Source organism: Brachypodium distachyon, chromosome 2 (genome assembly GCF_000005505.3).
Source record: "Brachypodium distachyon strain Bd21 chromosome 2, Brachypodium_distachyon_v3.0, whole genome shotgun sequence".
Taxonomy (NCBI): Eukaryota; Viridiplantae; Streptophyta; class Magnoliopsida; order Poales; family Poaceae; genus Brachypodium; species Brachypodium distachyon.
In genome coordinates, this window is record NC_016132.3 from 38,230,668 (window position 1) to 38,256,534 (window position 25,867).

Sequence of the window (25,867 nt, forward strand, 5' to 3'; positions counted from 1 at the left end):
AAGTTTATCAACCCAATCGTTTCCCCTTCTCAACTATGAATGCAGTTATTCCCTTTGATTCAGCATTTCGATTAACTCAACAACTCAAGAAAAAAAAAATCCAATTTTTGGGGTGGAATGCGAGCACCTGATCTGAGCACTGTGCACACTACGAAACCAGCAAAGTACCTTTTCCTTGGATGTTCAAGGAACTGGCATCAAAGTTTGCAAAACGCCGCATGATTGCGCACCTGAACTGAACTGAGCTGAGCAATAATACTTCAGGAAGAACAGCGACCTTGAGGTATCCAACAAATCGCAATTACAGCCATGCACGAAACAAGGCCTTTTGATTTTATGGTGGCCATTCATCGGCGAATAAATCTATGAATTACAGGTGTTTCCTGATTAAAAAAAAAGAATATATAGGGTGACTGAAGCTGCTCTTCGTCTGCCTTCCAGTTCTACCCTTCGTCGATGAAAAACTGCCTGCTCGTTGGCTGCCGACATTTTGGCCCCTGTATGGGTCTGTAATAAGCTAGATGGTGTTTTGTGATGGCTTAAACTCTTACGAACTGTTAGTAGGTTAGTTCTTTTTGCCCCATGGTGCCCAGGCCGAGTCAGGCTGGGTGCAGTGGGTTTTCTGCTGGTGCCCAGATCCGCCTCTTCCCGCTTCTTTTCCGTTCGTGCTCTTGCTTTGTATTGCTTGAGACTTTTTTATTTCCGTTTTGAATGAAATGGAAAATGGGGAGAGGCCCAATTTAAAAAAAAAGAATATATCTATGAATGACAACACCGTATATTCTTGATTCCACTTTTTTTTTTTACTCCCTTCGATCCTAAATTTTTGTCGTGGTTTTAGTTCAGAAAACAAATTTTGATTGCTAGACTCGTTGTTTCGGTGGCACTCCCTCCATTTGTGTATGAATGCAAATATGAGGTCTGATGGAACCTTGGGCCTTCCAGACTTCCAGTGCTTGCCTTAGAAAAACAGAACTATTTCTGATGGAATACAAATACGAGGGCTCAGACAGCACTATATCTAATGGAATACAAATACGAGGTCTGTTGGGAGCTTTAGTTTGGTCATCCCAGCAATAATCACATCCCACAATAGGTACAACAGCAGGGTTATCTAAGTATACCATGTAACTGTGGAGGCATAGTAGCACACTACAATATGTTGCAATGATACAGGAGCATATAGCAGTATCTCTGCACATAAACATTCCAGTTTCCTACTAAAGTCAAATTTGCCGATATTTAGAAGCTTGTGAGGGAAAGGCAGAAGTACGGATGAACTTTCACTGGTTACATGTGCAAGATGCTACATAATTGAGCAGTTGAACCGAGCAGGGCTTCAGGAAAAATGACCTGCTGAAGGTATACAGCAATACTGTGAATAAAAATGAAAACAGAACATATTCTCCTTTTTTTTCTCAAGCCCACGCCAAAAGGATGGTCATTTTGTATTAGAAGAGGAACACCAAGAAGGAGCAGAAGTTTACAAGGGTAAACCTGCAAAAGCCAAAAGAACCAAACCTAAAAGCTAACAACAAACAAGGAATGAGAAACACAAAAACCCTAGGGTCACCAAAACGTATCCTCCATTTGATATATCTATTGTATCTGATGATAAAATAGGAAATTTAGTTGCTACACTCGGTGTTTAGGTTCCATTACTTTCATTTTTCTCTGTAGTTATGCAAATGTAGTCGAGCATGTTGCCCACTTGCCCCTCACTATATAAACACGATAGAACTACATCACTCGTATGATTTGGCTACCCGACATTTGAAATACTAATTTAAATCTTGACATGCAAGCAGATATGTTAATGGTGAGAACTGACGTAAGTGTGGCACTATATTCAACATATGTTGGAAACACACTGCCCTGCAGGCCTAAGCAACCAGAATTCTGTATATGAGGATACAAAAGGCATAGAGCGATCCTTCTGCTGATCTTCGACATTAAGAGGTGCATGGCCAGAAAAGAACTCCATACGGTCAAGTTTCTTGAAGAATTTTGTATTGTAACTACCACGTTGTATCACTAAATCATCAAGAGCTCGCTTCTGATTTGCTTTCTTGAGAATATTCTCCTCCTAAGTGCTTTCACTAATTAGTCTATAGATGTTAACTTCCCGAGTTTGTCCTATCCTGTGACATCTGTCTTGGGCTTGTTGATCCATTTCAGGGTTCCAGTCACTTTCATAGAATATAACAGTGTCTGCGCCTACTAGGTTGACTCCCACACCACCGCTACGAGTTGTTAAAATGAAAAGAAAAAAACTTAGGGTTTGTAATAAACATCTGCATTAGTGTCTGCCTCTCTTCTGGCTGGGTAGAACCATCTAACGGCAAATATGTGTACCCATACAAATTAATGTACCCCACCAAACACATCTGAGTAAATATCAAGGCCCTGTGTCCTTCTGACATCAAACGTCTCAGCAAAATCGCAAGCTCCTGCAACTTCCCACAGTCAACCTGGATCAAGTGCCTGTCAGGAAAGTACATTTCACATCGGACAATATCAGGCCTGATAGGAGAGATACCCAAAAAATACTTCTATCAGATGTAGCAACAGATGAAGCTCATGAAACCCCATAGCCAAATGAACCATAAACCCCAAATTTATATTTTACCCAACCGTAATGAATAGGTCATGCTTACAACCAGAGTCCCAAAAGTACAAAACTACCAACATTGCATCTAAATCATGTAACATCTCAATCTGGTTATGGGTACTTGAACTTGCTACTATCATTTTTGCCACCACTTCCTTCAGTTTGTTTGCTCGTTCTACTATCCTTGTCTGCTGGCAAAAAAAAAACATTTCGATAGGATAGACTGAGCATATTGACGTGTACTGATTCTCTTTTCCAACGATCTTGCGTCCATGCCTACTGAATAATACTCCCTCCGATCCCAAATTCTTGTCGTGGTTTTAGTTCAAATTTGTACTAAAACCACGACAAGAATTTAGGATCGGAGGGAGTATCAAACTACAGAAGAGTAGTAAACATTCTACTTGAGAAAAGTACTTTTCTTTGTTCCTTAACTTTGTCGCACAGTTCGCTTTTTGTCTCTTAAAAAAACATTTTTCGTCCCCCATCTTCAGGCCCGAATAGTCATCCGACAACACTTCCAATTTGTTCCAAACATGAGTTTGATTTTGAAAAGTTATGGCCCGAATAATTATGAGTATTTCATATGTTTTTTCATTTTTTATGAATTATTGAATTGTTTCTCAGATTTATGTTTTTTTTCAAAAATTACTTTTTTTTCTTTCTGATTTCTTATATGTAATAAAAGCATATAAACATTTCCAGTTCTAATTGACTTTCCATATTTAAAAAAATCTGAATTTTCTGATTACATGTCATCAGGTTAGTATGAGTAGAGAGGGGTAGCATGAATTACTGTAACAGCCCGTTTTGCAGTAGAACCGTCTTATGTCAAACAAATTGATACAAATTTAGGACTTATTATATTTAGTAATGGAGGTAGCATGAATTACTGTAGCAGCCCGTTTTGTAGCCCTCATTTTATTTCATTTGCTAGAAATTGAACGAAATCAAAATTTTGATAGTTTTTCATTTGGTTGAATTTGAATTCCAAATTCAAAAATCATGTTTGTTTGTCAAATGAGAGACAATCCAGAGAAGTTTTGCTTTTTGCAGAGGAATTGGGTTTAGGTATATGAATCATTTCATGGAATTTCAGAATGAACTCCTGTATCAATTTCCCTGATCATCCAAACAAGTTAGTTACTGGAATCCAAAATGAATTTCAGACCCGAATGAGGGGAGCCAAACGAGTTATAAAGTAAGTTATTTTTTTCGACATTACACTATATCTTACTTTATTGAAAAGAGTCTAAGTTTGCACAAATTGGAGTGTGTAATCCAAGAGGGCTACCTGCTCAGCGGAGGAAGCCAGCGGATTGGAGTCGTAGTAAAGGAAAAAATCTCCCCAAATGGAAGGCTGAAACTGTTGGCAACTTTTCCTGAGGCGATCCTTCTCCTTCCTATCATCATCATCATCTGCAAGTCGTTCCTGATTGCTCGCAGGGTCTGTGGCAGGGCAAGATGTCCGTGTCTGTGTCCGCAGAGGGACGTAGCACCGCCTTTGCCTCCACGATGAAATACCGAGTTGTCCGGTACCGATCGGCGTCTTCTTGCAAGCCACAACTCCATTGATCTCTCCTGCTGCTGCAGTACCCGCTACTCTCACATGAAAGAAGCTTCTAATGGACCGTTGCATTTTCAAGGAGAACAAGTGGTTTATTTGTGTGCCGGCAGACGGACTTTATATGGAACGGACATGTGTGCATGGTTGTATTTCTGTACGGCATGGTGTTCCAATGGCATGTCACATCGGGGATGGAATGCGTAAATGCATGCATTAATTGCTAAATTTAATTATTTTCTAAATTATTTATCTTTTCAATAATTAATCCTATTAAAGAACCGTTTTTATTCGTCTCGACGAGGGGCTCAAAACAAGATCTCATTTTATTATCTTCTGATGATATTTTTTCGGTGACATTGGTTACCAGATTATATTATCATGTTTACTAAGTTAGCTGTGAACGGTTACCTTATTAATAGTTCATCCATCAACAATGTATGCCTAACAAGTAAAAAATACTTCCTCTGATCCATAAAACGTGCCGTTCACTTGGTATAAAATTTGTACTAACTTATTACAAAATGGGCGACACTTTTTATGAATTAGAGGGAGTATGTATTTAGAAAATGAATATTGAAGTGTTTCAACAAGTAAGTGATGTCATCATATCATAAAAGTACAAGTCTTTGCATAGATGCACGATGATGCTCCACGAACTGGTAACCAAATAATATTAACTTCATAAACAAATCACTATAACCTTGTAATCACCACATGCGCCTTGTAGTTAGCAGGTAATACGTCACTCACGTTGAAAGAAACCACGAAAAGCAAATCAAAATTTAAGACTTACACATGGATGAGCGGATCCCCAATAAGCATCGCCATTTTGGCAACAATCTAATTGCAGCACGGAGTCACATCGCCCAGAATAGCTTCAGGAGCGTCAAGGTTCTGTTGCGTCTGCTGTGAGACTTCGGCATGGACATGCCTGCACGCAAACCTCTGTTGTGCCCAATGTGATGACATCCATGAGATTTGACATGGACCTGCTTTAAAAAGAGAAGAAGAGATTTGACATGGATCTGCAATCTGAAACACTTCTAGAAAGACCTTGGCCCGTGCCAATCTAAGAAGGTTTGGTGATGCAAAATTCAATTTCTCCTAGAGTACAGTAGATGGGCAAATTTTACGCTCGATGTGTGGTACGTACTGCTAAGTACGAGTACAATATTTAACTCAATAATTAAGCACGAAAGCGGATGCGTGTTCGGAGCAATCGACTGATTTAGAATGTCAATCGGGACAACAAAGTTATCTTATGTACACACGTGAAGCACAAACTATTAATAAGTTATGAAAACTTATTGTCACTCGCCAAAAAAGATAGTAACTTATTGCCAACCTGTCTTAAAATATCAGAACACTATACTTAAAAAGCATACCATTTATCGTGGTGGATCTGTACTACTCCCTCCGATCCATATTAATTGTCGAAATGTTACATGTATCTAGACGCTTTTTAGGCATAGATACATCCATATTTGAGCAAATTTGAGACAATTAATATGAATCGGAGTGAGTAACTTTTCTAGGTTTAATTAATCTAGCAAAGATGTGCCGTAACTTTTCTTTAGAAATATGACATTTTCTAAAGAATATTGAGTCCATGAAAATAGTACTATCATTTTCTTACCATTAAAACACCTCTTTATTCATTGGAAATAATTGTTATATCATTAATCAGAAGAGGTGCAATACTAGGAGGTGGTTCATGAAGCCACACTCCTGGAGAGAAAAAACTTAGCTAAGAGCATCTCCACTCGAGGCCCCAAAAGGCCCCCCTACGCCCCAAAAAAAAGGGCCTGGGGGCGCCGACACAAAACAAACCGACCCAACCGGCCCGCCCAAATAAAAAATTATTTTTTGTGCCGGCGCGGCCCGACAAAATATTCGACGTCCCCAGGCTGAACCCAACCCAAGGGGGGAGGGGGAGAGCCGAGGCACCAGATGGACGGGTTATTGCAGTGGACCAACCCTGTCAGCAGCAATTAATCATCTTCATCAGCTTCCCCTTGGCTCCTGAGACGATTAATGGTAGTCCGCCGAGTCAAAGCGCCGCCTCATCCTGTCGGTTGTCACACAGCGCGCCCCCGCGCATTCCCAACGCACGTCCGTCAGACCGCCACACCATTCTTCGCCGATCGGCACGACGCTGACATGGTCCGCTACAAAGCCTCCGGCCGGCGGGCATTTTGGGGCCAGCCAGGGAAGACGCACATCGTCGCCGGCAACGAGCCCCGCCTCGAGACCCTGCCGCTAGCGCCGGCCGGACGTCACCGGTTGCTGGCGCTATCCGGCAGCTCTTCTTCCTCCTCGTCGGCGTGCACGTCGTCAGCGCTCAGGCCGTGAAGGACGAGCCCGGCTCCTCCTCACAGGGGCGTCGAGCACCATCACCACCCCGAAGCCACCTCTGCCTCATCCAGCCGAAGGAGGAGGAGTGGGGACCCTGCCTGAGGACGAGCGCATGGCGCTCGTGCTTCGGCCACGCCGAAGAAGGAGGAGTTCCCGGGCCAGCACGTGGCAGCGCAATGCAGCAAGGAGGAGGCCGAGGCCGCGCGCTGCCTCGGCCTCACCTGGTCAGAGCGGGAGCAAAAGAAGGAGCAGCCCGAGCGCGCGCAACGCCTCGGCATCGTGATCCCGCTCCACGACGATGAGGAGGACGCCGGGGAGGAGGAAGACGACTCCTCCTCCTGGCCGGCCGGCCTAGGCTAGTTTTGATGCCTAGTTCCTCCAAGATATCAGTCAATATATAAGCAATTGGTATTGGTAACCACTGATCAGCAAAAAAAGAAAAACGATGTTATCGTTTTAAGGTCATGTATAATGATTGATAAGATATCCTTATCTTAGGTGTTCCACGTCATTTAGAAAAGACAAAAAAACATGTTGTACAATGGGTTATCTTTTAGTGTTATATCTTAGAATTAATGCCTAGATGAATAAAATTAACTAAATAAATGCTAAGAAAAAGCAAAATCTAGTACAATGAAAAATTTGCCTTATCTTTGTCTTATCTTTGTCTTATCATTCTTGTGAAGAGATCATCTCTTAATTAAGAAAAGGCTTGTGACTTTTCTTCATTTCTCTCTCTTCCACGTTAGATTTTATCCTATGCGGCATCGCTAAAAAAAGGCTGACGTCACCCCGTTGTACACGCTCTAAATATGCCACCAAAAGAGGTGGGAGTTTGCTAGAGATTTGAGCATCAGGAAGTTTAATGAATCGTGGTATATATTATTCAGTTTTTGTGGCCATAAGTATACATCAACTCGAAATACCACCAATTGACGAGCAACCTGCACACAAAAGAAATGCACCGTCACTCAAACCACCAACGGCAACTCGCGACATCGAAAAATCACCGATACCTCCGGCTGTGACAAAGAGCGGCAACAAATCGATAAGATTTGTTAGTTAAAATCAATTTCAACTCCGCTCGCACCTCAAATCGATAAGATTTTACCTTATCGATAAAAATCGATAAGTTAGTTCTAGCTTAGATCTGTAGCGTTTTATCCCCAAATTCAACTCTGCTAGCACCTCAAATCGATAAAATCGCTCGCGTCTTAACAGCACCACTGGCTTAACACGCGTCGCCACGCATGCACCTCGCCGCGCGTCACACCGCCGACCTACCAGAAACCATATCACCCAACAAATCGCTAGACCAAAAACGCATGCGTGGCGCGTCGAGAGGCCGAATTTTTCTCCGGCCTTAGGTTTTGTATTATATTATATTGTCGGCAAGATGCAATGTAAATTGGTGATGCATTTTATTGCCCAAAAACAATGATTTTTCCTTTGCAGAGTATAAGAAGTGTACAATTATTTTTCATTTTCAGTGTATAAGAATTGTGCTATCTGCAATCTGGAACTCTGAAGCAAATTTTCCCTTCCACGCATACTCTGTTCTGAAATTTCATGGGTGAAGGAGATCAGAGGCAGTCTCTCTCTTCAGCGTTGGCAGAGTATCTGAAGCTTTGGGACTTAACCGCCAGCTTATCTCTCTCCGCTGGACAACCTGATAAAGCGATTTGGAGACTTACCTCTAATGGTTTTTTCTCTGCCAGCCCCACCTATCGATTATTCTTCAGCGCTTCTATTCGCTTCGCCTGTGCCAAGCCAATTTGGAAATCGAAGGCGCCTATAAAGTGCAAATTCTTCATGTGGCTTGTCGTTCACAAGCACCGTCTCACCGCAGACAATTTGATCCGCAAAGGCTGGCCCCATAATCCCTCTTGTCTTCAGTGTGCTGTTGCTAATGAAGACTTGTTCGTCCACTGCCGTTTCACTCAGCAGCTCTGGCTCCGTCTGAACCGCTGGTCGAAAACAAACTTTCCTTGCCCCGACACATCCTTCCTGAGTACTGAAGAATGGTGGATGGTGCCCAAGCTTCTTCGGCCAGGAAGATGGCGCCCAAGAAAACAAGACTGGTGGATCACGACCAGGAAGATGGCGCCCAAGCTTCTTCGGAGGGATTTCGGCACCATCACTATTTTGATTCATTGGCGAATTTGGAAGGAGCGTAATTTCAGGATTTTCCAATCTGAATCCTGCACAGTGGATCGGGTCTTCCAATTCATTATGGATGATCTCCATTCTTGGAGAGTTGCTGGCTGCATCCTTGCTCTCTAGGATTTGTTCCTCCCCGTACATGTACCTGTACTGTACTTGTGGTTGTTGCTTGCTTTGGTCCCTATGCAACCTGTACTTTGAATTGTAGCCTGGCCTTGCGTTCCTGGTTCTGTACTGTTCTTTCTCCCTCTAATAAATTGGCCGGTGGCCCTTCGAAATCTCATGCATAATTGAAATTGCTGAATGCACACAATACTCTTCTTAAGCGTCATGCATATATACTCCCAGGCCATACATACTCATGAAATAGCTAAATGCATATATACTCCTAAGTCCTCTCAGGTTTCAGGTTTCAGAAAGTGCAATAAAGAATAACAACAGACACACATATATGTGAGAAATATAGAGTAAATAGAAGGTTTCAAAAATAGTATGTCGCATATTCGACATAGGTTCAAACTAAGATGACATAAATTTAAATCTGGCATCATTATCGTGTTGTTCAGCATAGTACTAACTTCGACCACAAAAGGATATCTTTCCGGCCATTGACAAACCATCACTAATTACCACTGGTTGTGAAGTATTGCATCATGTTACTTGGTCCATCGACTCTGCCCCTCTTTGCTCTCCTTCCTCTCACAGTTAGCATCTTAGCCCTCCTAGCAGATGTTCCTGGTTCGGACACAGCAGCTTGTGCATGTCTTGGTGCAGCAGCAGCAGGGGCTGATGTTGGTCCTCTTTTTATTTTCTCCAACGCGCAGTGGCCTGTCATTTTCATTAAGAAGAAAGAGCGCAAGAAGTGCAACTACAGGCACCAAAGCAAAGAGAAAACGCCTAAAAGAATGAAAGAAAAAGAAAGGAAACAAACGAAACTGTGCAGGCGGAGGGACGGAAAGGGGGTCAGGGACTCAGGGGGTCGTGCATGCAGCGGGAGGCCACGAAGAGCACGCGCGCCGGCGCTGCCCCACAAACTAGCCTCAACGAGGGAACTAACGACCGGAGAGGTGTCCTTGAAGATGCAGTCATTCCGAAGCTTCCAAACGCGCCACACAGAGAGAGAAAGAAGAGAGCGAACCGCCTTGTTCTTGCCGCCTGACCTGCTAGCCGCGGAAGCAAGCCAGGGACCGAGGTCCTCATTGGGAAGAGGTAAGCACTGGGTTTGGCCAGCCTTCAAAAGGATCGAGTGGATCACCGTGCGGGTGAAACAGTCCTTCATAAGGTCGGAGATGGTCTCGGCCTCCTGATCGCAGAGCCTGCAGCGGGCATTGAAGAGGAGGTTCCCGCGTTCCAGCCGGTCAGCCGTCCAGCAGCGATTGGCATAAGCAAGCCACAGCCAGATCCGGCATTTCAGTAGCGCCCAGCAGCGCCAAATCTGTAGTTACGCAAATGCAGTCGAGCATGTTGTCCCTCACTATATAACCTCTATTATGGCATCACCATAGAACCACTTCACTCATATGATTTGGCTACACAGCATTCAAAAATCTAATGTAAATCTTTACATGCAAGCTCACGTGTTAATGGTCAGAACAGACCTAAGTATGGCACTCAATTCAACATATTTTCAAAACAATAGATTCTAATCAGTCTACCACAACTCCCTGGCAAGCCTAAGCTACCAGAATTTTGCCACTATTAGATTACACACCAAATAGCTCATTTAGATTGCATACAATCCATTGTGACTAATTTATGGCTTTCTCCATTTGGAATTTTGGATCAGCATCAGCATAAAATAGCAGTAAATTGAGCCAAGTGATCATTTGGAGATCAGTAACATTGACCAAAAAGAAATCAGCTTACCATGTTCTGTGGCATCCTCCATTCGGATCAGTTTATAACTAGCAGTACAGCAAGTACTTAATTGGTATAATTGAAGATATATTGATCAAGGGACGTTTTACAATAAAAGGAAATCTAAGCTGTTGTGCTGAGGTCCATTGGATGTGTTTCACAGTTGGATAAATATTCGATTAAAACATATAAACTATAATTACAGGAGAGGAGCAGGTAGATGAATAAGATATTTTGTTCTTTTCTTCTTTATTGTCATGGATATTGTGCTATGATTGTAACTATTATTATCATAATATTAATGTGGTATATTATGAAAGGGCATCCAACAGAATATTCAATAAAGACTATAATAACAGGAGTACCTCGGAATGAGTTTGGACATATAAATAAAGAGCTTTGCCAGATCATCAAAACATGCCTGCAGTGTTTAAAAAAAATGAATTCTTCTCCATCAGCAGCTTATATGCCTTGTTTCTTTTACCACCTGCTAATCTCTGTACCTCCCAATTTAGTGATACTCAGTACAGCTCCTGATGGTATCAAACCCATATCCATGAGAGGGAGCTCCAAACCACACCTAGGCTTAACCGCTGACTCTAGTGCATCAACTGGCCCCATAAAAAAATTGATATTTTGCAGGGAGAAATTTTATTTGTTCCCGATGTTTTCCTTTACTTGAAAAGAGAGACATCAACAACGAAGTAGTAGACGCTTCAAGTGAGATGATAGTGCCATCGACTTTAGACATGTAATATCCGGCTTTGACTATATCACCTTTTTGCAATAACATTCTGATGATATCATTTAGAAGACGAGAGCTGGGAGCGCAACCACTCTTCTCCATTGATGAAAACATGGTGTCCGCTTCTTCCACTGATCCTTCTTTTAGAAGATTACGTATCATTACTCCGTAAGTAGACACATTTGGTACCAACCCACTGGTTGATATTGCAGCAAACAAGTCGTTAGCTTCTTCTCTTCTTCTAACCTTGTACAATGCGTTAATCATTGTATTTAGTATTGTAATATCGAATTTGCAATCCATTGCACCCAGTTTGTGAAACAGGGTGATTGCTTCATCGGTCAAATCATTTCTACAGAGTCCTTTAAGAAGTATCTTGTATGTGTCAATGTCCACGGCTGTTCCACTATCGATCATCTCATGGAACATTTTCTTCGCAGCAGAAGTTCTCCCAGCACGTAATAACCCATCCAGTACGATGTTATATGTCACGGTTGTAGGTTTGACTTTCTTATGCAACATTTCTCTGAATAGAATCAACCCATCATCGATCTTTCCACTTTTACAATAGCCACTAACAAGTGTATTATTTGTAACAACATCAGGCTCAATGCCAACTGATACCATGGCATCTAGTACTCCGAATGCTTTTTCCATCTTGCCCACTAAGCAATATCCGTCAATCAGTGAATTGAAAGTAACAATAGTAGGCCTGTCACCTATGTGAATAACCAAGTTGAAGACATCCTGTGCATCCATAACCCTTCCTTCAATGCATAGACTGTGTATTATTGAACTGAAGAAAACGATGTTAGGACGATGAAGACCTTTGCTCATCATTTCAGAAATGAATTCCTTCGCTTTCACCAAATCTCCATGCATACAAAAACCATGAATTAGGGAGTGATAAACAGCTGTGTTTGGTTCTATTCCAATAGAAATCATCTGACTGAATTTTTCCATAGCATCAGCCAGCCTACCCATTCTACAAAATGCAGAGATTAAAGTTGAATAGGTGACTACATTTGGCCTCACTCCTTGTCCCTGCATTTCAGTAAATACGAGCATAGCTTCATCCATCATTCCACGTTTAGCATGTGCACTAATTAATATGTTGATACAATGACAGTTGGATACAATACCCTTGTCTGCCATTGAATGGAAAAGATTATTCATATCAGCAAATCTTCCTTCGGTGGCATACCCGTGAAGCAGAATAGAGTATGAGACGATATCTGGCATGTGGCCCTTGGTGGTCATGTATTGAAAAATTTCTTCAGCATCTTTGCTTCTTCCATGCTTACAAAGGGAGGACATGAACGAGCTGAAAGTTACAGTATCTGGTATGAGTCCCTTGCTTGTCATTTTTCTGAACATTTTAGCTGACTCTTTCCAGTGGCCCGAACAGGAATATCCATGGATGATGGCATTATATGTCACACCATCCGGTTCAACACCTTTATCAACCATCTGCCGAAGGACAAACTCAGCCTTGTCCATTGCTCTGGCCTTGCACAGCGCATCTACGATCGAGTTGTATGTCCCCACATCAGGCACCACCCCTTTCTGCACCATTTCATTGAACAGATTGCATGCCTTGCTTACTTCACCTTGTTTAAAGAAGCCGTGGATGACCGTGTTAAATGACACCACGTCAGGGGAGCAGCGACCTCCTTCTTTTGCCATTCTCTGGACCATGTCGAGCGCCTCCTGGCTCCTGCTATCACCACATAAGCTCTTAATAACTGTGTTGTACGAGATGGCGTCAGGCACACAGCTGAGCTCGGACATCCTATGAAGCAGCACGTCGACCGCCTCATCTGTCCGTTTTGCGTGGCAGAGGCACTTGAGGAACGTGGTGGCCTGTATCGTCCCTGTTTTCAGGCCTGCCCTGAGGAGGCGAGCGACGAAGGCAGGCCCTAGGTCCGGGCGACGCGCGCGGCAGCAGCAGTCCATGAGGATGCCGTAGGTGCGGACTGTGAGAGGCGCGACCCGTGGGCCGGCTTCTTCTCGGCATATACGGTTGAAGAGGGCGAGGACCAGGGCGGGGCCGTTGCTGCAGGAGACTGAGTCCGGCGCACGGGCAAGGGCAGCGAGGAAGTCGTTGAGGGAGCGATTGTGGACCGGGGTGCCCTGCCGGAGCAATTCGTCGAACAGGTGGTGTGCATCGTCCGTGCAGAACGTCCCGGCGCGGACGCGCGCTATGGCCGCGACAAAAGCAACCTGGGGATCCCAGCAGCGTAAGGGCGGCGAAGTGGTGGCGGAAGAGCGCCGGGGGAGGAGCTGAAGGCGGGACATTGGCGTCGTGGAGGAGGAGGAGAAACGGCAGAGGCGGAGGCAGGACATTTGCGTGGTCGAGTAGAGGGAGGATGCGGAGGCCGGACGTTGCCGTGGTAGATGAGGAGGAGCGGCGGCGGAGGATGCGGAGGCCGGATATCCGCGAGGCAGAGGAGGAGCGGCGGCGGAGGAGTGGAAGGCGGGTCATCGGTGTTGCTCACGAATCCGGCCGTCTGCCCCTGCCGTGGTGGTCTGCTCCCCAAGACCCCAACCCAACAGACAGTTATCCCTATTCTAACCATGGTCTATTAAGCTGCGTTTTACGGCCAATTTTTTTTATGTGATTTGACATTTAAAACAAAACCTTTTTCAAAATTTTAGAGGTTTTCATCTTTTGGCATTCCACCTGGACATATTCCAATTGTTTGTCACCCCGTTGACCTTGTCGGCGACCTGAATCTGGACGAGACACTAGCCGATTCTTTTCGTGTGAAGTTCACAGCCAGTAGTATCTACTCGGTGAGATAACATTTCATATGATTAGTCTGGAATATCTAGACCCATGAGGAACGTCGGTTCTTTGAGTGGATGCTTGTTCTGGGTAGAGTCCCAATGGCTAATCTATCTTCTTGGATGAAAAAGCATTCTGTGACAACGTTGAAGAAATGGCGTTTCACTTCTCAATGACGACCATCTTGGGCTACAAATTTCACCCCACCTTCAAACTAGACTTAAATTTTCACTCTTGTCCCTGGGCGGTGGCGTTGAGGTTCTCTGCCTCCGCCTCCGACGACGAGGTCACGTCCATGGCAGCAGCTTCCTCGAGGAAAAAATGAGCCGAATTTTGGTGTTAGGTTAGAGAAAATTGGGGATGTGTTGCAGCAATTTCAGATAGAATTTGTACTGGTGTCAATTTTACCGCCCTTTGCTTGCATTGCAATATAGGAAGAGGAACAAATGCGATTTTGTCTATCAGTCTGACACCACAAACCCAAAATAATTGCAATTATCGGTACGGTGTTGTTATTCGGTTAGGTGACATTTTTTTTTTTGCAAAACGGAGATTCATTAGCTATCAAGACTGATACAGTCAAAAGTTACAGCATCCCAGATCTCATCTGGCCCATGATGGATCCAGCTATCTTTGGTTCCTACTAGCATAGTTTGCCAATAAGTGACTAACACAATTTTGGTTCCTACTAACTTTGCAGACGGCAACCGGTTGCACGTCGAGCAAGCGGCGGATCTCCTTCACACACAAGGCAAAAGGCGACCTGTCTAGTCCCTTGGCTGCCACCATCGCCAGGGCTTCGGCACAATCCGACTCAAGGACAATGAACTTACCAGTCCAGCCTATTGCAGCACGCAGGCCAACCTCACAGGCAGTAAGTTCAGTGTCAAGGGGCGTCAATACAGCGAGTGAGGCTATGGCAGGCCGAAAACAGAACCTCCCCTTTATGGTTGTGAAGTACCAGACCTACCCCAGCGGAGCCATCGTAGGGGGAGAAAGACCCGTCCACATTCGGTTTGACCGAATCAGGGTCCGAAGGCTTCCAACGTGCCTGACCAGCTCTGGCTGATAATTGGTTCTCTGATTGAGATTCGATCTAGCCGAGTAGGAGCAGACTTGCTTCCCTTTGACAACATTGACACAAGGGTATTGTTTGTTGAGGAGAAGGGAGTCCATATAGCTGCAAAGAAAGTGCCTTGAGGTCTCAACTGGTGCAGGGATTTTGTCATGCGTGATATCATTATGGACGTGCCAAATACACCAGAACATCATAAGCAGCATAACAGCCTTAGTCTTCTCCATAGGTGAGATAACGTGGAGAAGCCAACCCGGCCCAGTATTCTGTAGATGCCTAGGATCTCGGATGTCCCAATGAGGCCTCATAGCCTGCCAAATGGTTCGCGCATTAGGGCATCGGACCAGGGCGTGGAAGGAGTCCTCATTCTCAGCACCACACACTTGGCAAATTCTTGTCTTCTCCATCTTCCACTCAGAAAGATTAACCTGCGTGGCCAAAGCATCTCTACTGAGTTTCCATGCAAAGATGTTCAACTTCCTCGGCACAATATCATTCCAGACAGACTTCCACTTAGAGATGCTTCCGTCCGGCCTGCTACTTGTTGCCCCCACATTTTGGCCCTCGGGAGAGATGCAACAACCAAGGTGGTATGCCGATCGCACCGAGAACTGACCTCATTTGTCGGGGTGCCAAGCCAGAAGATCTTGCTCATTTTCATAATCGAAAGTGTATTAGAATTTCGTTAACACAAGACTTTGAACAAAAAATACTTTAAATACGTGATTTATATGACATGAAACAAGTATCGCTAGATTCATCTTCAAAAGTTAGGCTGATAATTATGATTTTGTATCATGTGAACCGGTCATTACTGGAATAATTCTTGATTGAAAGTTGAAACCTGTGTTAACAAAACTTAATACCCCTATTAACGCAGGTCTGATGTCATGTGACAGGGGTATTAAGTTTTGTATCATGTGAACCGGTTATTAGACTTCAGTCTGAGTTTCCCATAATTCTTGATTGAAAATTGAAACCTGTGTTAACAAAACTATTACAAAAATGGAGGAGTATATATAAGTGGGAAGAGATAAAAACTTTGTGAAGCAATGTGTTCGTATCTATCATCTTCGCTGCTCGGAAATACACTTGAACTTAGCAGAGTACTTATTGGAATTACTTTATAGCATGTCCATCATCTGTGCTGCTCAGAAATACACCTGGACTTGTTAAAATTACAGTTCTAGCTTTATACATGGTAATTACAACTTGATAGTCTCAAAATACCAGGTGATGAGTGAGAAACATTACCCCGTATGTCTTAAGATCATCTGATAGTCTCAAAATTACGCACAGCGCCTGTACTATTTTAGGCCTGCTAGAAACCCAATCAAAAGATTTCTCTGTTGCTATACAATCCATTCCAACAAACGAAGCGCGTGAGACTGCGGCACAGACATGCCTGCACGCAAACCTCTGTTGTGCCCAACGTGATGACATCCATGAGATTTGACATGGATCTGCTTTAAAAAGAGAAGAAGAGATTTGACATGGATATGCAATCTGAAACACTTCTAGAAAGACCTTGGCCCGTGCCAATCTAAGAAGGTTTGGTGATGCAAAATTCAATTTCTCCTAGAGTACAGTAGATGGGCAAATTTTACGCTCGATGTGGTACGTACCGCTAAGTACGAATACAATATTTAACTCAATAATTAAGCACGAAAACGGATGTGTGTTCGGAGCAATCGACCGATTTAGAATGTCGATCGGGACAACAAAGTTATCTTATGTACACACATGAAGCACAAACTATTAAAAGTTCTGAAAACTTATTGTCACTCGCCAAAAAAAAGATAGTAACTTATTGCCAACCTGTCTTAAAATATCAGAACACTATATTTAAAAAGCATACGATTTATCGTGGTGGATATGTACTACTCCTCCGATCCATATTAATTGTCGAAATGTTACATGTATCTAGACGCTTTTTAGGCATAGATACCTCCATATTTGAGCAAATTTGAGACAATTAATATGAATCGGAGTGAGTAACTTTTCTCGGTTTAATTAATCTAGCAAAGATGTGCCGTAACTTTTCTTTAGAAATATGACATTTTCTAAAGAATATTGAGTCCATGAAAATAGTACTATCATTTTCTTACCATTAAAACACCTCTTTATTCATTGGAAATAATTGTTATATCATTAATCATAAAAGGTGCAATACTAGGAAGTGGTTCATGAAGCCACACTCCTGGAGAGTAAAAACTTAGCTAAGGGCATCTCCACTCGAGGCCCCAAAAGCGCCCCCTCCCCCCCAAAAAAAAGGGCTTGGGGGGTGCCGGCACAAAAAAACCGACCCAACCAGCCCGCCCAAATAAAAAATTAATTTTTGTGCCGGCGCGGCCCGACAAAATATTCGATTAAAACATATAAACTATAATAACTCGAGAGGAGCAGGTAGATGATTGTAACTTTAAGATATTTTGTTCTTTTCCTCTTTATTGTCATGGATATTGTGCTATGATTGTAACTATTATTATCATAATATTAATGTGGTATATTATGAAAGGGCATCCAACAGAATATTCAATAAAGACTATAATAACAGGAGTACCTCGGATTGAGTTTGGACATATAAATAAAGAGCTTTGCCAGATCATCAAAACATGCCTGCATTGTTTAAAAAAAATGAATTCTTCTCCATCAGCAGCTTATATGCCTTGTTTCTTTTACCACCTGCTAATCTCTGTACCTCCCAATTTAGTGATACTCAGTACAGCTCCTGATGGTATCAAACCCATATCCTTGAGAGGGAGCTCCAAAACACGCCCAAGATCAACTGTTGAGTCTAGTCCATCAGCTGGGCCCATAAAAAAATTGGTACTTTGCAGGGAATTTTTTTTATTTTTATTTGTTCCCGATGTTTCCCTTTACTTGAAAAGAGAGACATCAACAACGAAGTAGTTGAAGCTTCAAGTGAGATGACAGTGCCATCTACTTTAGACAAGTAATATCCGGCCTTGACTATCTCACCTTTTTGCAATAACATTCTGATGATATCATTCAGAAGACGAGAGCTGGGAGCGCAACCACTCTTCTCCATTGATGAAAACATGGCGTCCGCTTCTTCCACTGATCCTTCTTTTAGAACGTTTTGTATCATTACTCCGTAAGTAGACACATTTGACATGCAAGCTGATATGTTAATGGTGACAACTGACCTAAGTGTGGCACTCAATTAGACTTACAAAAAATAACTTAAAACCAGTCTACCACACTGCCTGGCAAGCCTAAGGCCCTAAGCTACCAGAATTTTGCTAATATTCAATTATATACAAAATAGCTTATTTAGATTGCATCCAATCAATTGAGACTCATTTATAGCTTCCTCCATATGGATCAGTTTATAACTAGCAGTACATTGAGAAGAGCAATCATTTGGAGATCAGTAACATTTATGAACCAAATATCAGCTTAGTGCTTTATCGCTTCCTCCATTTGGACCAGTTTACTAGGCTCACCAGATATTCCTTGTGCTCATACATGGCATGCTGATTAGGAGAGATGTCCATAGGATGGATCCCCAGCAGCCACACATTGGACCAAATAACCGTGGTGGCACCATCAGCAAACTCGATCTTGGTGAGTGCTGTTGAGAGGGAGCTCCAAACCACACCTAGGCTTAACCGCTGACTCGAGTGCATCAACTGGCCCCATAAAAAAATTGGTACTTTGCAGGGAGAAATTTTATTTGTTCCCGATGTTTTCCTTTACTTGAAAAGAGAGACATCAACAACGAAGTAGTTGACGCTTCAAGTGAGATGATAGTGCCATCGACTTTAGACATGTAATATCCGGCTTTGACTATATCACCTTTTTGCAATAACATTCTGATGATATCATTTAGAAGACGAGAGCTGGGAGCGCAACCACTCTTCTCCATTGATGAAAACATGGTGTCCGCTTCTTCCACTGATCCTTCTTTTAGAAGATTATGTATCATTACTCCGTAAGTAGACACATTTGGTACCAACCCACTGGTTGATATTGCAGCAAACAAGTCGTTAGCTTCTTCTCTTCTTCTAACCTTGTACAATGCGTTAATCACTGTATTTAGTATTGTAATATCGAATTTGCAATCCATTGCACCCAGTTTGTGAAACAGGGTGATTGCTTCGTCGGTCAAATCATTTCTACAGAGTCCTTTAAGAAGTATCTTGTATGTGTCAATGTCCACGGCTGTTCCACTATCGATCATCTCATGGAACATTTTCTTCGCAGCAGAAGTTCTCCCAGCATGGAATAACCCATCCAGTACGATGCTATATGTCACGGTTGTAGGTTTGACTTTCTTATGCAACATTTCTCTGAATAGAATCAACCCATCATCGATCTTTCCACTTTTACAATAGCCACTAACAAGTGTGTTATATGTAACAACATCAGGCTCAATGCCAACTGATACCATGGCATCTAGTACTCCGAATGCTTTTTCCATCTTGCCCACTAAGCAATATCCGTCAATCAGTGAATTGAATGTAACAATAGTAGGCCTGTCACCTATGTGTATAACCAAGTTGAAGACATCATGTGCATCCATGACCCTTCCTTCATTGCATAGACTGTGTATTATTGAACTGAAGAAAACGATGTTAGGACGAGGAATACCTTTGCTCATCATTTCAGAAACCAATTCCTTCGCTTTTACCAAATCTCCATGCATACAAAAACCATGAATTAGGGAGTGATAAACAACTGTGTTTGGTTCTAGTCCAATAGAAATCATCTGACTGAATTTTTCCATAGCATCAGCCAGCCTACCCATTCTACAAAATGCAGAGATTAAAGTTGAATAGGTGACTACATCTGGCCTCACTCCTTGTCCCTGCATTTCAGTAAATACGAGCATAGCTTCATCCATCATTCCACGTTTAGCATGTGCACTAATTAATATGTTGAAACAATGACAGTTGGCTACAATACCCTTGTCTGCCATTGAATGGAAAAGATTATTCATATCAGCAAATCTTCCTTCAGTGGCATACCCGTGAAGCAGAATAGAGTATGAGACGAGATCTGGCATGTGGCCCTTGGTGGTCATGTATTGAAAAATTTCTTCAGCATCTTTGCTTCTTCCATGCTTACAAAGGGAGGACATGAACGAGTTGAAAGTTACAATACCTGGTATGAGTCCCTTGCTTGTCATTTTTCTGAACATTTTAGCTGACTCTTTCCAGTGGCCCGAACAGGAATATCCATGGATGATGGCAGTATATGTCAGACCATCCGGTTCAACACCTTTATCAACCATCTGCCGAAGGACCAACTCAGCCTTGTCCATTGCTCTGGCCTTGCACAGCGCATCTACGATCGAGTTGTATGTCACCACATCAGGCTCCACCCCTTTCTGCACCATTTCATTGATAAGATTGCATGCCTTGCTTACTTCACCTTGTTTAAAGAAGCCGTGGATGACCGTGTTAAATGACACCACGTCAGGGGAGCAGCGACCTCCTTCTTTTGCCATTCTCTGTACCATGTCGAGCGCCTCCTGGCTCCTGCTATCACCACATAAGCTCTTAATAACTGTGTTGTACGAGATGGCATTAGGAACGCAACCGAGATCAGACATCCTATGAAGCAGCACGTCGACCGCCTCATCTGTCCGTTTTGCGTGGCAGAGGCACTTGAGGAAGGTGTTGGCCTCTATCGTCCGTGTTCTCAGGCCTGCCCTCAGGAGGCGTGCGAAGAAGGCAGGCCCTAGGTCCGGGCGACGCGCTCGGCAGCAGCAGTCCATGAGGATACCGTAGGTGTGGACTGAGAGAGGCGCGACCCGCGGGCCGGCTTCTTCTCGGCATATACGGTTGAAGAGGGCGAGGACGAGGGCGGGGCCGTTGCTGCACGAGACTGAGTCCGGCGCACGGGCAAGGGCGGCGAGGAAGCCGTTGAGGGCGGGATTGTGGACCGGAGTGCCCTGCCGGAGCAATTCGTCGAACAGGTGGTGTGCATCGTCCGTGCTGAACGTGCCGGCGCGGACGCGCGCTATGGCCGCGACAAAAGCAACCTGGGGATCCCAGCAGCGGGAGGTCGGCGAAGTGGAGGAAGAAGAGCGGCGGGGGAGGAGCTGAAGGCGAGGCATTGGCGTGGAGGAGGAGGAGAAGAGGCGGCGTCCTGACATTGGCGTCGTTGAGGAGGAGGATTGACGGCGAGGGATGCGGAGGCCGGACATCGGCGAGGCAGGGGAGGAGGAGGAGCGGCGGCGGAGGCGGGATATCGGCGCCATGGAGCAGCAATGGTCTTCGGCATTCGTGCTCGAGAGTCGAGAGGTCGGAGTTCACTTCGGGCCTGCCTGCTTGGAAGGCTCGTTTTGAGCGCAATACCGGTGTGATTTACGGGCCCAATTTTTTTTCGGTCCAACATCAAAAACTTACTTGGGTGGTCGTTTTTGTCTTTAAAAAAACATGAATGGTCGTTTAGGTATTCTTTTACCCTCGTTTTCGGTCCGTTACACGTGGAAATAATAACGGACAGAGACCCGTATAACCTCCCGTACTCATTCAAGGTTTTCCACGAGAGGTCTGCTCTAACCGTCATCGTAAGATTTAGCGTTCTCCTCGTTTCCGGCCGCCGTCTTGGCACGGCAAGGTGGGGGGAACCTCGGTTTCTCTTAAGATTATTCAGAAGTGTTTGCATATTGTTTGGTTCCGATCTGCAACGCAACGGCGGAGGTTGTGTTGCCATCACGAATAAAGGTACTCCGGTTCTTCCTGTCCTGTGGTGGTGCCTCAACGGGTGTTGTTACGGAGCCAGAGATTTTCAATCCCCGTGGGTCTAGTGTACCCGATCTTGTGGATTTTGGATTGATCGTTTATACGTATCTGTTGAGTTTTTGTTAGTACGTCATGGTGCTTTTGTTGATCTTATCTTATGTAATTTTCTAATACTTCTCTGGCATTCCGATAAAGATCTTGCGATTCGACGACCTGAACGTTTAGGGAATCATCCCCGGCTCAAGTACGTTCAACGCTCATGGGTTCTCATCTTTTTGGATGAGCGACTCAAGAGATTTTTCAAAACCTTTGAAGGTAGTCAAGTTCGTGCAAAGATACCAGTAACGATGTTGCTGCTACAGTCTAGTTGCAATCTCTGTGTTGAAGTCTCAGTAGAATTTCATGTTGCAAAGTATGAAATAATGAAGAAGATGTCTTTAAGAGATTTCATTGTAATTCTTAATTATACGAGTTACCTTGTAGTTTCTAGAGTCTACGATCCAAAGCATTGTAACTGTAGTGGTTCTCGTGCTTGAATAAAGTTACATGTTATTTAAAAAACTAAAATAAATAAATAAAACTCCGTACGCACATCGTCGTGAAACAGAGAGATGGGACCGAGCGGAGGTGGCGTTGATGGGATCCAGTGGATCAAACAAAGACGGCGTGGTGCCGGGACATCCAGCGGAGGCGGCTGCATCAGCAGTGTAGCGGCGGTCTCTGGTGGCAACGGCGGCGGCGGATGCACCAGCGCGGCGGCTGCGGGATCGTATGCTCATTTTATCCGCTTTCTTCTTGCTTTTGTATTTACGGTGGCGTTGCGCCCATTCTCCATGCGGATCCAGCGGATGCATCTATTTGGATTTGATGATTTGATCTATTCTGTAGTGCTCTGTTCTAGGATTTTTGTGAGATATGTAAGATTTTTTGTGTCCTGCAACTTTATTATTTAATTGAATTACTAATACTCGGTTACCTCATTATGGAATCACATGCTCATGGTTATAGGACGCATGGAATATATACTTGTTGGAAGAACTTTACACGTATGTGTTTTAAGGAAGATGACGATTATCTCTGAGATACAATATATCTTGTATGAATATTGAAAAGACTGCTCGGGCACATTGTTAATCGGAAGGAGCCAGGTCATTGATTTGATTACAGCCCTAATGTCGACCTACATGATTAGTGGAATTTAAACATGATCGTGGCGCATTGCTCACAGCTGCAAGGACCCACAGTTAGGGTCCCTAAGGGATGAACTATATCGTGGTTGGTAGTTTAATCTGGACTCTATCTGGAAACTAGTTTAAATCTAATGATTTAAAACTAGGACTCTTATTTGTAGATGCAGTATAAGAAGGTCCTTAGCTCCTAGCTCAGATTGCGGAATTGTGAGCGGCACCACGGAAAAGCGCAGAGGAATAGGGGGTAGACCATCCATCTGTAGATGCAGTATAAGAAGGTCCTTACCCCCTAGCCTCAAATTGCGGAATTGTGAGCGGCAACACGAAAAAGCGCAGAGGAACAGGGGGTAGACCACCCAATTTTTCCAACAAGATATGGCTGGTTGTTTACGAAGCATCTTCTTCTGCCAAACACATGAATACATGCGGATTTTGATTCATTCCTAAATCTTTGTGCACGCTAAAATACACTTGTGAGTGTTTACAGGTAGAGAATTTTAAGTAGTTTCCAAGCGGGGCCTTCAGTTGTTCGCGACATGCTCCGTACTTTAGAACTTGATTTTGAGTCTTTTTTTTCTAGATAAAGCGTAACGAATTTCAACTTTATTTTGGACGACTTTTACAGTACTCCGGTGCTCCAAAAACATACCTTGGAGTACCAACCATATCTGACCGCTAGTAACGAAGGGTAACTTAGTCATTTGTTAATTTTTCATCTCATGTCATCTTGGTCGCGTCGGGTGCGCTCTGGATATCGCATCTCCATCGAGCAGCTGTGCCGCCGGGCAGCCGCCGCCAGCCCGCTCTCACCGTCCGCTCGCCGTCTGGAGCGCTGGAAAGCGCCAATCGAGCCGCAGCGCAGTACCCCAGTTCTCTCCATCGAGCATCAGCGCTTCCCCCGATATCATGATCAACCTCGTCGTCGCTGTCTGCTCGCCGTCGGATTGCCGGCCGAAATATGTCTTTTCCAGGCGCTGAAAGTGCTCACGGCAGTTCCAATTGAGTCGCGCCGCCGCCCCCAGACAGATCGATCGACGGTCGTCGTCGCCGTCCGGACCACCGACTGCCGCCTGGGCCGCCTATTCTCCGCGCGCTCGAGGGCGCCATCGCTAGCGTTGGCTCGCCGGACGTCCCCTCCGCCCCCTAATATGGCGGCACGGCGAGCCCCATCGAACGCGGCAGCCTTGTCCATCCCGCCGGCGCAACTGCCTCGTCCCCTCTGGCGCAGCGGCCCTTCGAGCGCCGTCGTCGTCCGCTCAATCGGGGCCCTGCTGGCGAAACGGCCTCGGCCCTCTGCTGCCAGAGAAGTGCCTTCAACTGCTCCAATGGCGCGATGACCTCGTCCGCTCCATGGAGCACGAAGCATTTTTTTTTAATCGAGTTGAGCACGGGGAAAAACTAAAATACCTTAGACAATTACGACTTTGTCCTCAGCTTGTGGTATTCCGGTGGTTTTTGACCTGGTACTCCCTAACTTAAGGATGGAGTACCAAATAATACTAACCGGTGGATTTGAACAAATGAACGGCTTATATTAAATCCGGGGTACCGTAAAAGAGCTCTTATTTTGAGGGTTAGAACCTGATTAGGGTAGAATTTTGTATGGTTATATACAAACTAAGTTTGTCTAGTCATAAATAAATAAATAAATAATGTACGAAAAGCAAGTACCACTCATGTTTTTGAACCGTGGGATCAACTATGAATTGGCCTCGTCTTCAAAGTTATTTTGTATGTAATACCTCCGTCCTAAAAAGGATGTCGCAAATTTTTTAAAATATGGATGTATTTAGACATGTTTTAATGTCTAGGTACATTCAAATTTAAATAAATTTGAGACATCCTTTTCTGGACGGAGGGAGTATATAACTTACAAACTAAAAGCCTCAAACATGTACTGACATGTACTGACAAACTAAAAGCCTCAAACATGTACTGACATTTCACAAAAGTTAAACACCTTCAAACAACTAATTAGTATCATTTGAGACTATAAGTGGAAAAATGGGGACTGGCAATGGAAACTAAATTATCTTAAACCCTTTGTAATTTCAGAGGCAATTCAAACGATAAAGAAAAAAAAAGTATTTCTAGAAGCATCAGGCTCTCTTCCTCGAGCCACTGAACAAGTTATTCCGGATCCCGACGCCTCAACGCGCTTTCTGTCAACCAAGCATTACAAGTTCAGAACGCACTTTCACGCTGCAAAAAAAAGTGAAGAAAAGCACCTCAAAGAAAGCAAGGCACCTGCGTAAACCAATCCACCGTGAATCAGGCCAACGGAAAAGAAAACCTTAAAAGCGTGTGGTTAGCAGCTCCACATTTGTCATTAGAACAAATCCCATGCTCTTTTACCTGATTAGCAGCAGCATCCTGATGAGCTTATCCTGCTCAAAGGGAATAAGAAAGTGGTGAGCGAAATGAAAAGGCAATGCATTATGCATATGCTTCACTTTTTATTTGCCACTGCTATGGGCAACACGACGACTAGCTAGGGCCCTTCTTCTTCTTTTTTTACTTGTATGCAAAGTGATACTGGTGTCATGGCTTTAAAGCTGGTTGCTTCATGCACTCTGATGTGAGGGACAAAAAAAAGGTAATTTGCTTCCTTATCTTTGTTTGCCCAGAAAGCCAGAAATCCAGATGCCCAACCTATCTCCAGTTTTTTTTTCCTTCATGATTAAGCATCAAGGCAGGGGGCTAAGGCATCCACACATCAAGAACAATGCTGCACCATAATTCTATTACTTTTTTCATGAAGAATCAATACCAAAGAAGAAAATCTAAGAGACGTTTT

The 25,867-nt window shown here is 43.9% G+C and overlaps 2 protein-coding genes and 2 long non-coding RNA genes across 8 annotated transcripts; all 4 read right to left on the reverse strand.

Moving 5' to 3' along the window:
• Positions 1-2,274: 2,274 nt before the first annotated feature.
• Positions 2,275-4,358, reverse strand: LOC112271087. 2 transcript variants are annotated; one of them, XR_002963923.1, is made up of 2 exons: positions 3,906-4,358; positions 2,275-2,799 (listed from the first exon to the last, which is right to left on the reverse strand). It is a non-coding gene; the product is annotated as an uncharacterized LOC112271087 (long non-coding RNA). The 2 variants fall into 2 exon arrangements; XR_002963922.1 differs by having other exon boundaries at positions 2,275-2,484; positions 3,906-4,355.
• Positions 4,359-10,862: 6,504 nt separating this feature from the next.
• On the reverse strand, positions 10,863-13,863 carry LOC100824374 (protein Rf1, mitochondrial). Its single transcript, XM_003566613.4, has one exon. The coding sequence runs from the start codon at positions 13,642-13,644 to the stop codon at positions 11,161-11,163; it is 2,484 nt and encodes an 827-aa protein (XP_003566661.1). The 5' UTR covers positions 13,645-13,863; the 3' UTR covers positions 10,863-11,160.
• Positions 13,864-17,725: 3,862 nt separating this feature from the next.
• LOC100824676 (protein Rf1, mitochondrial) lies at positions 17,726-21,491 on the reverse strand. 4 transcript variants are annotated; one of them, XR_002962778.1, is made up of 3 exons: positions 20,292-21,491; positions 20,094-20,199; positions 19,855-19,995 (listed from the first exon to the last, which is right to left on the reverse strand). XR_002962778.1 is itself a non-coding variant. In XM_010233498.3 (2 exons), the coding sequence occupies exons 1-2, from the start codon at positions 21,391-21,393 to the stop codon at positions 18,814-18,816; spliced, it is 2,472 nt and encodes an 823-aa protein (XP_010231800.2). In that variant the 5' UTR covers positions 21,394-21,482; the 3' UTR covers positions 17,726-18,813. The 4 variants fall into 4 exon arrangements, 3 of the variants coding, with proteins under 3 accessions (XP_010231800.2, XP_024313944.1, XP_014753784.1); XM_010233498.3 differs by adding an exon at positions 17,726-19,670 and having other exon boundaries at positions 19,779-21,482; XM_024458176.1 differs by lacking the exon at positions 20,094-20,199 and having other exon boundaries at positions 19,790-19,995.
• A 2,167-nt stretch (positions 21,492-23,658) lies between these two features.
• LOC104582767 lies at positions 23,659-25,743 on the reverse strand. The gene is made up of 2 exons (XR_001405823.2): positions 25,318-25,743; positions 23,659-25,232 (listed from the first exon to the last, which is right to left on the reverse strand). It is a non-coding gene; the product is annotated as an uncharacterized LOC104582767 (long non-coding RNA).
• Between the last annotated feature and the right edge of the window lie 124 nt (positions 25,744-25,867).

What these genes read in the sequence shown, in the direction of transcription:
- LOC100824374 (XM_003566613.4), bottom strand. Translation starts at nt 13,644, where the DNA reads ATGTCCTGCCTCCGCCTCTGCCGTTTCTCCTCCTCCTCCACGACGCCA.
- LOC100824676 (XM_010233498.3), bottom strand. Translation starts at nt 21,393, where the DNA reads ATGGCGCCGATATCCCGCCTCCGCCGCCGCTCCTCCTCCTCCCCTGCC. An exon ending in TTCTGAAATGATGAGCAAAG is followed by an intron (nt 19,671 to 19,778) that starts GTATTCCTCGTC and finishes TTATACACATAG; the next exon opens with GTGACAGGCCTACTATTGTT.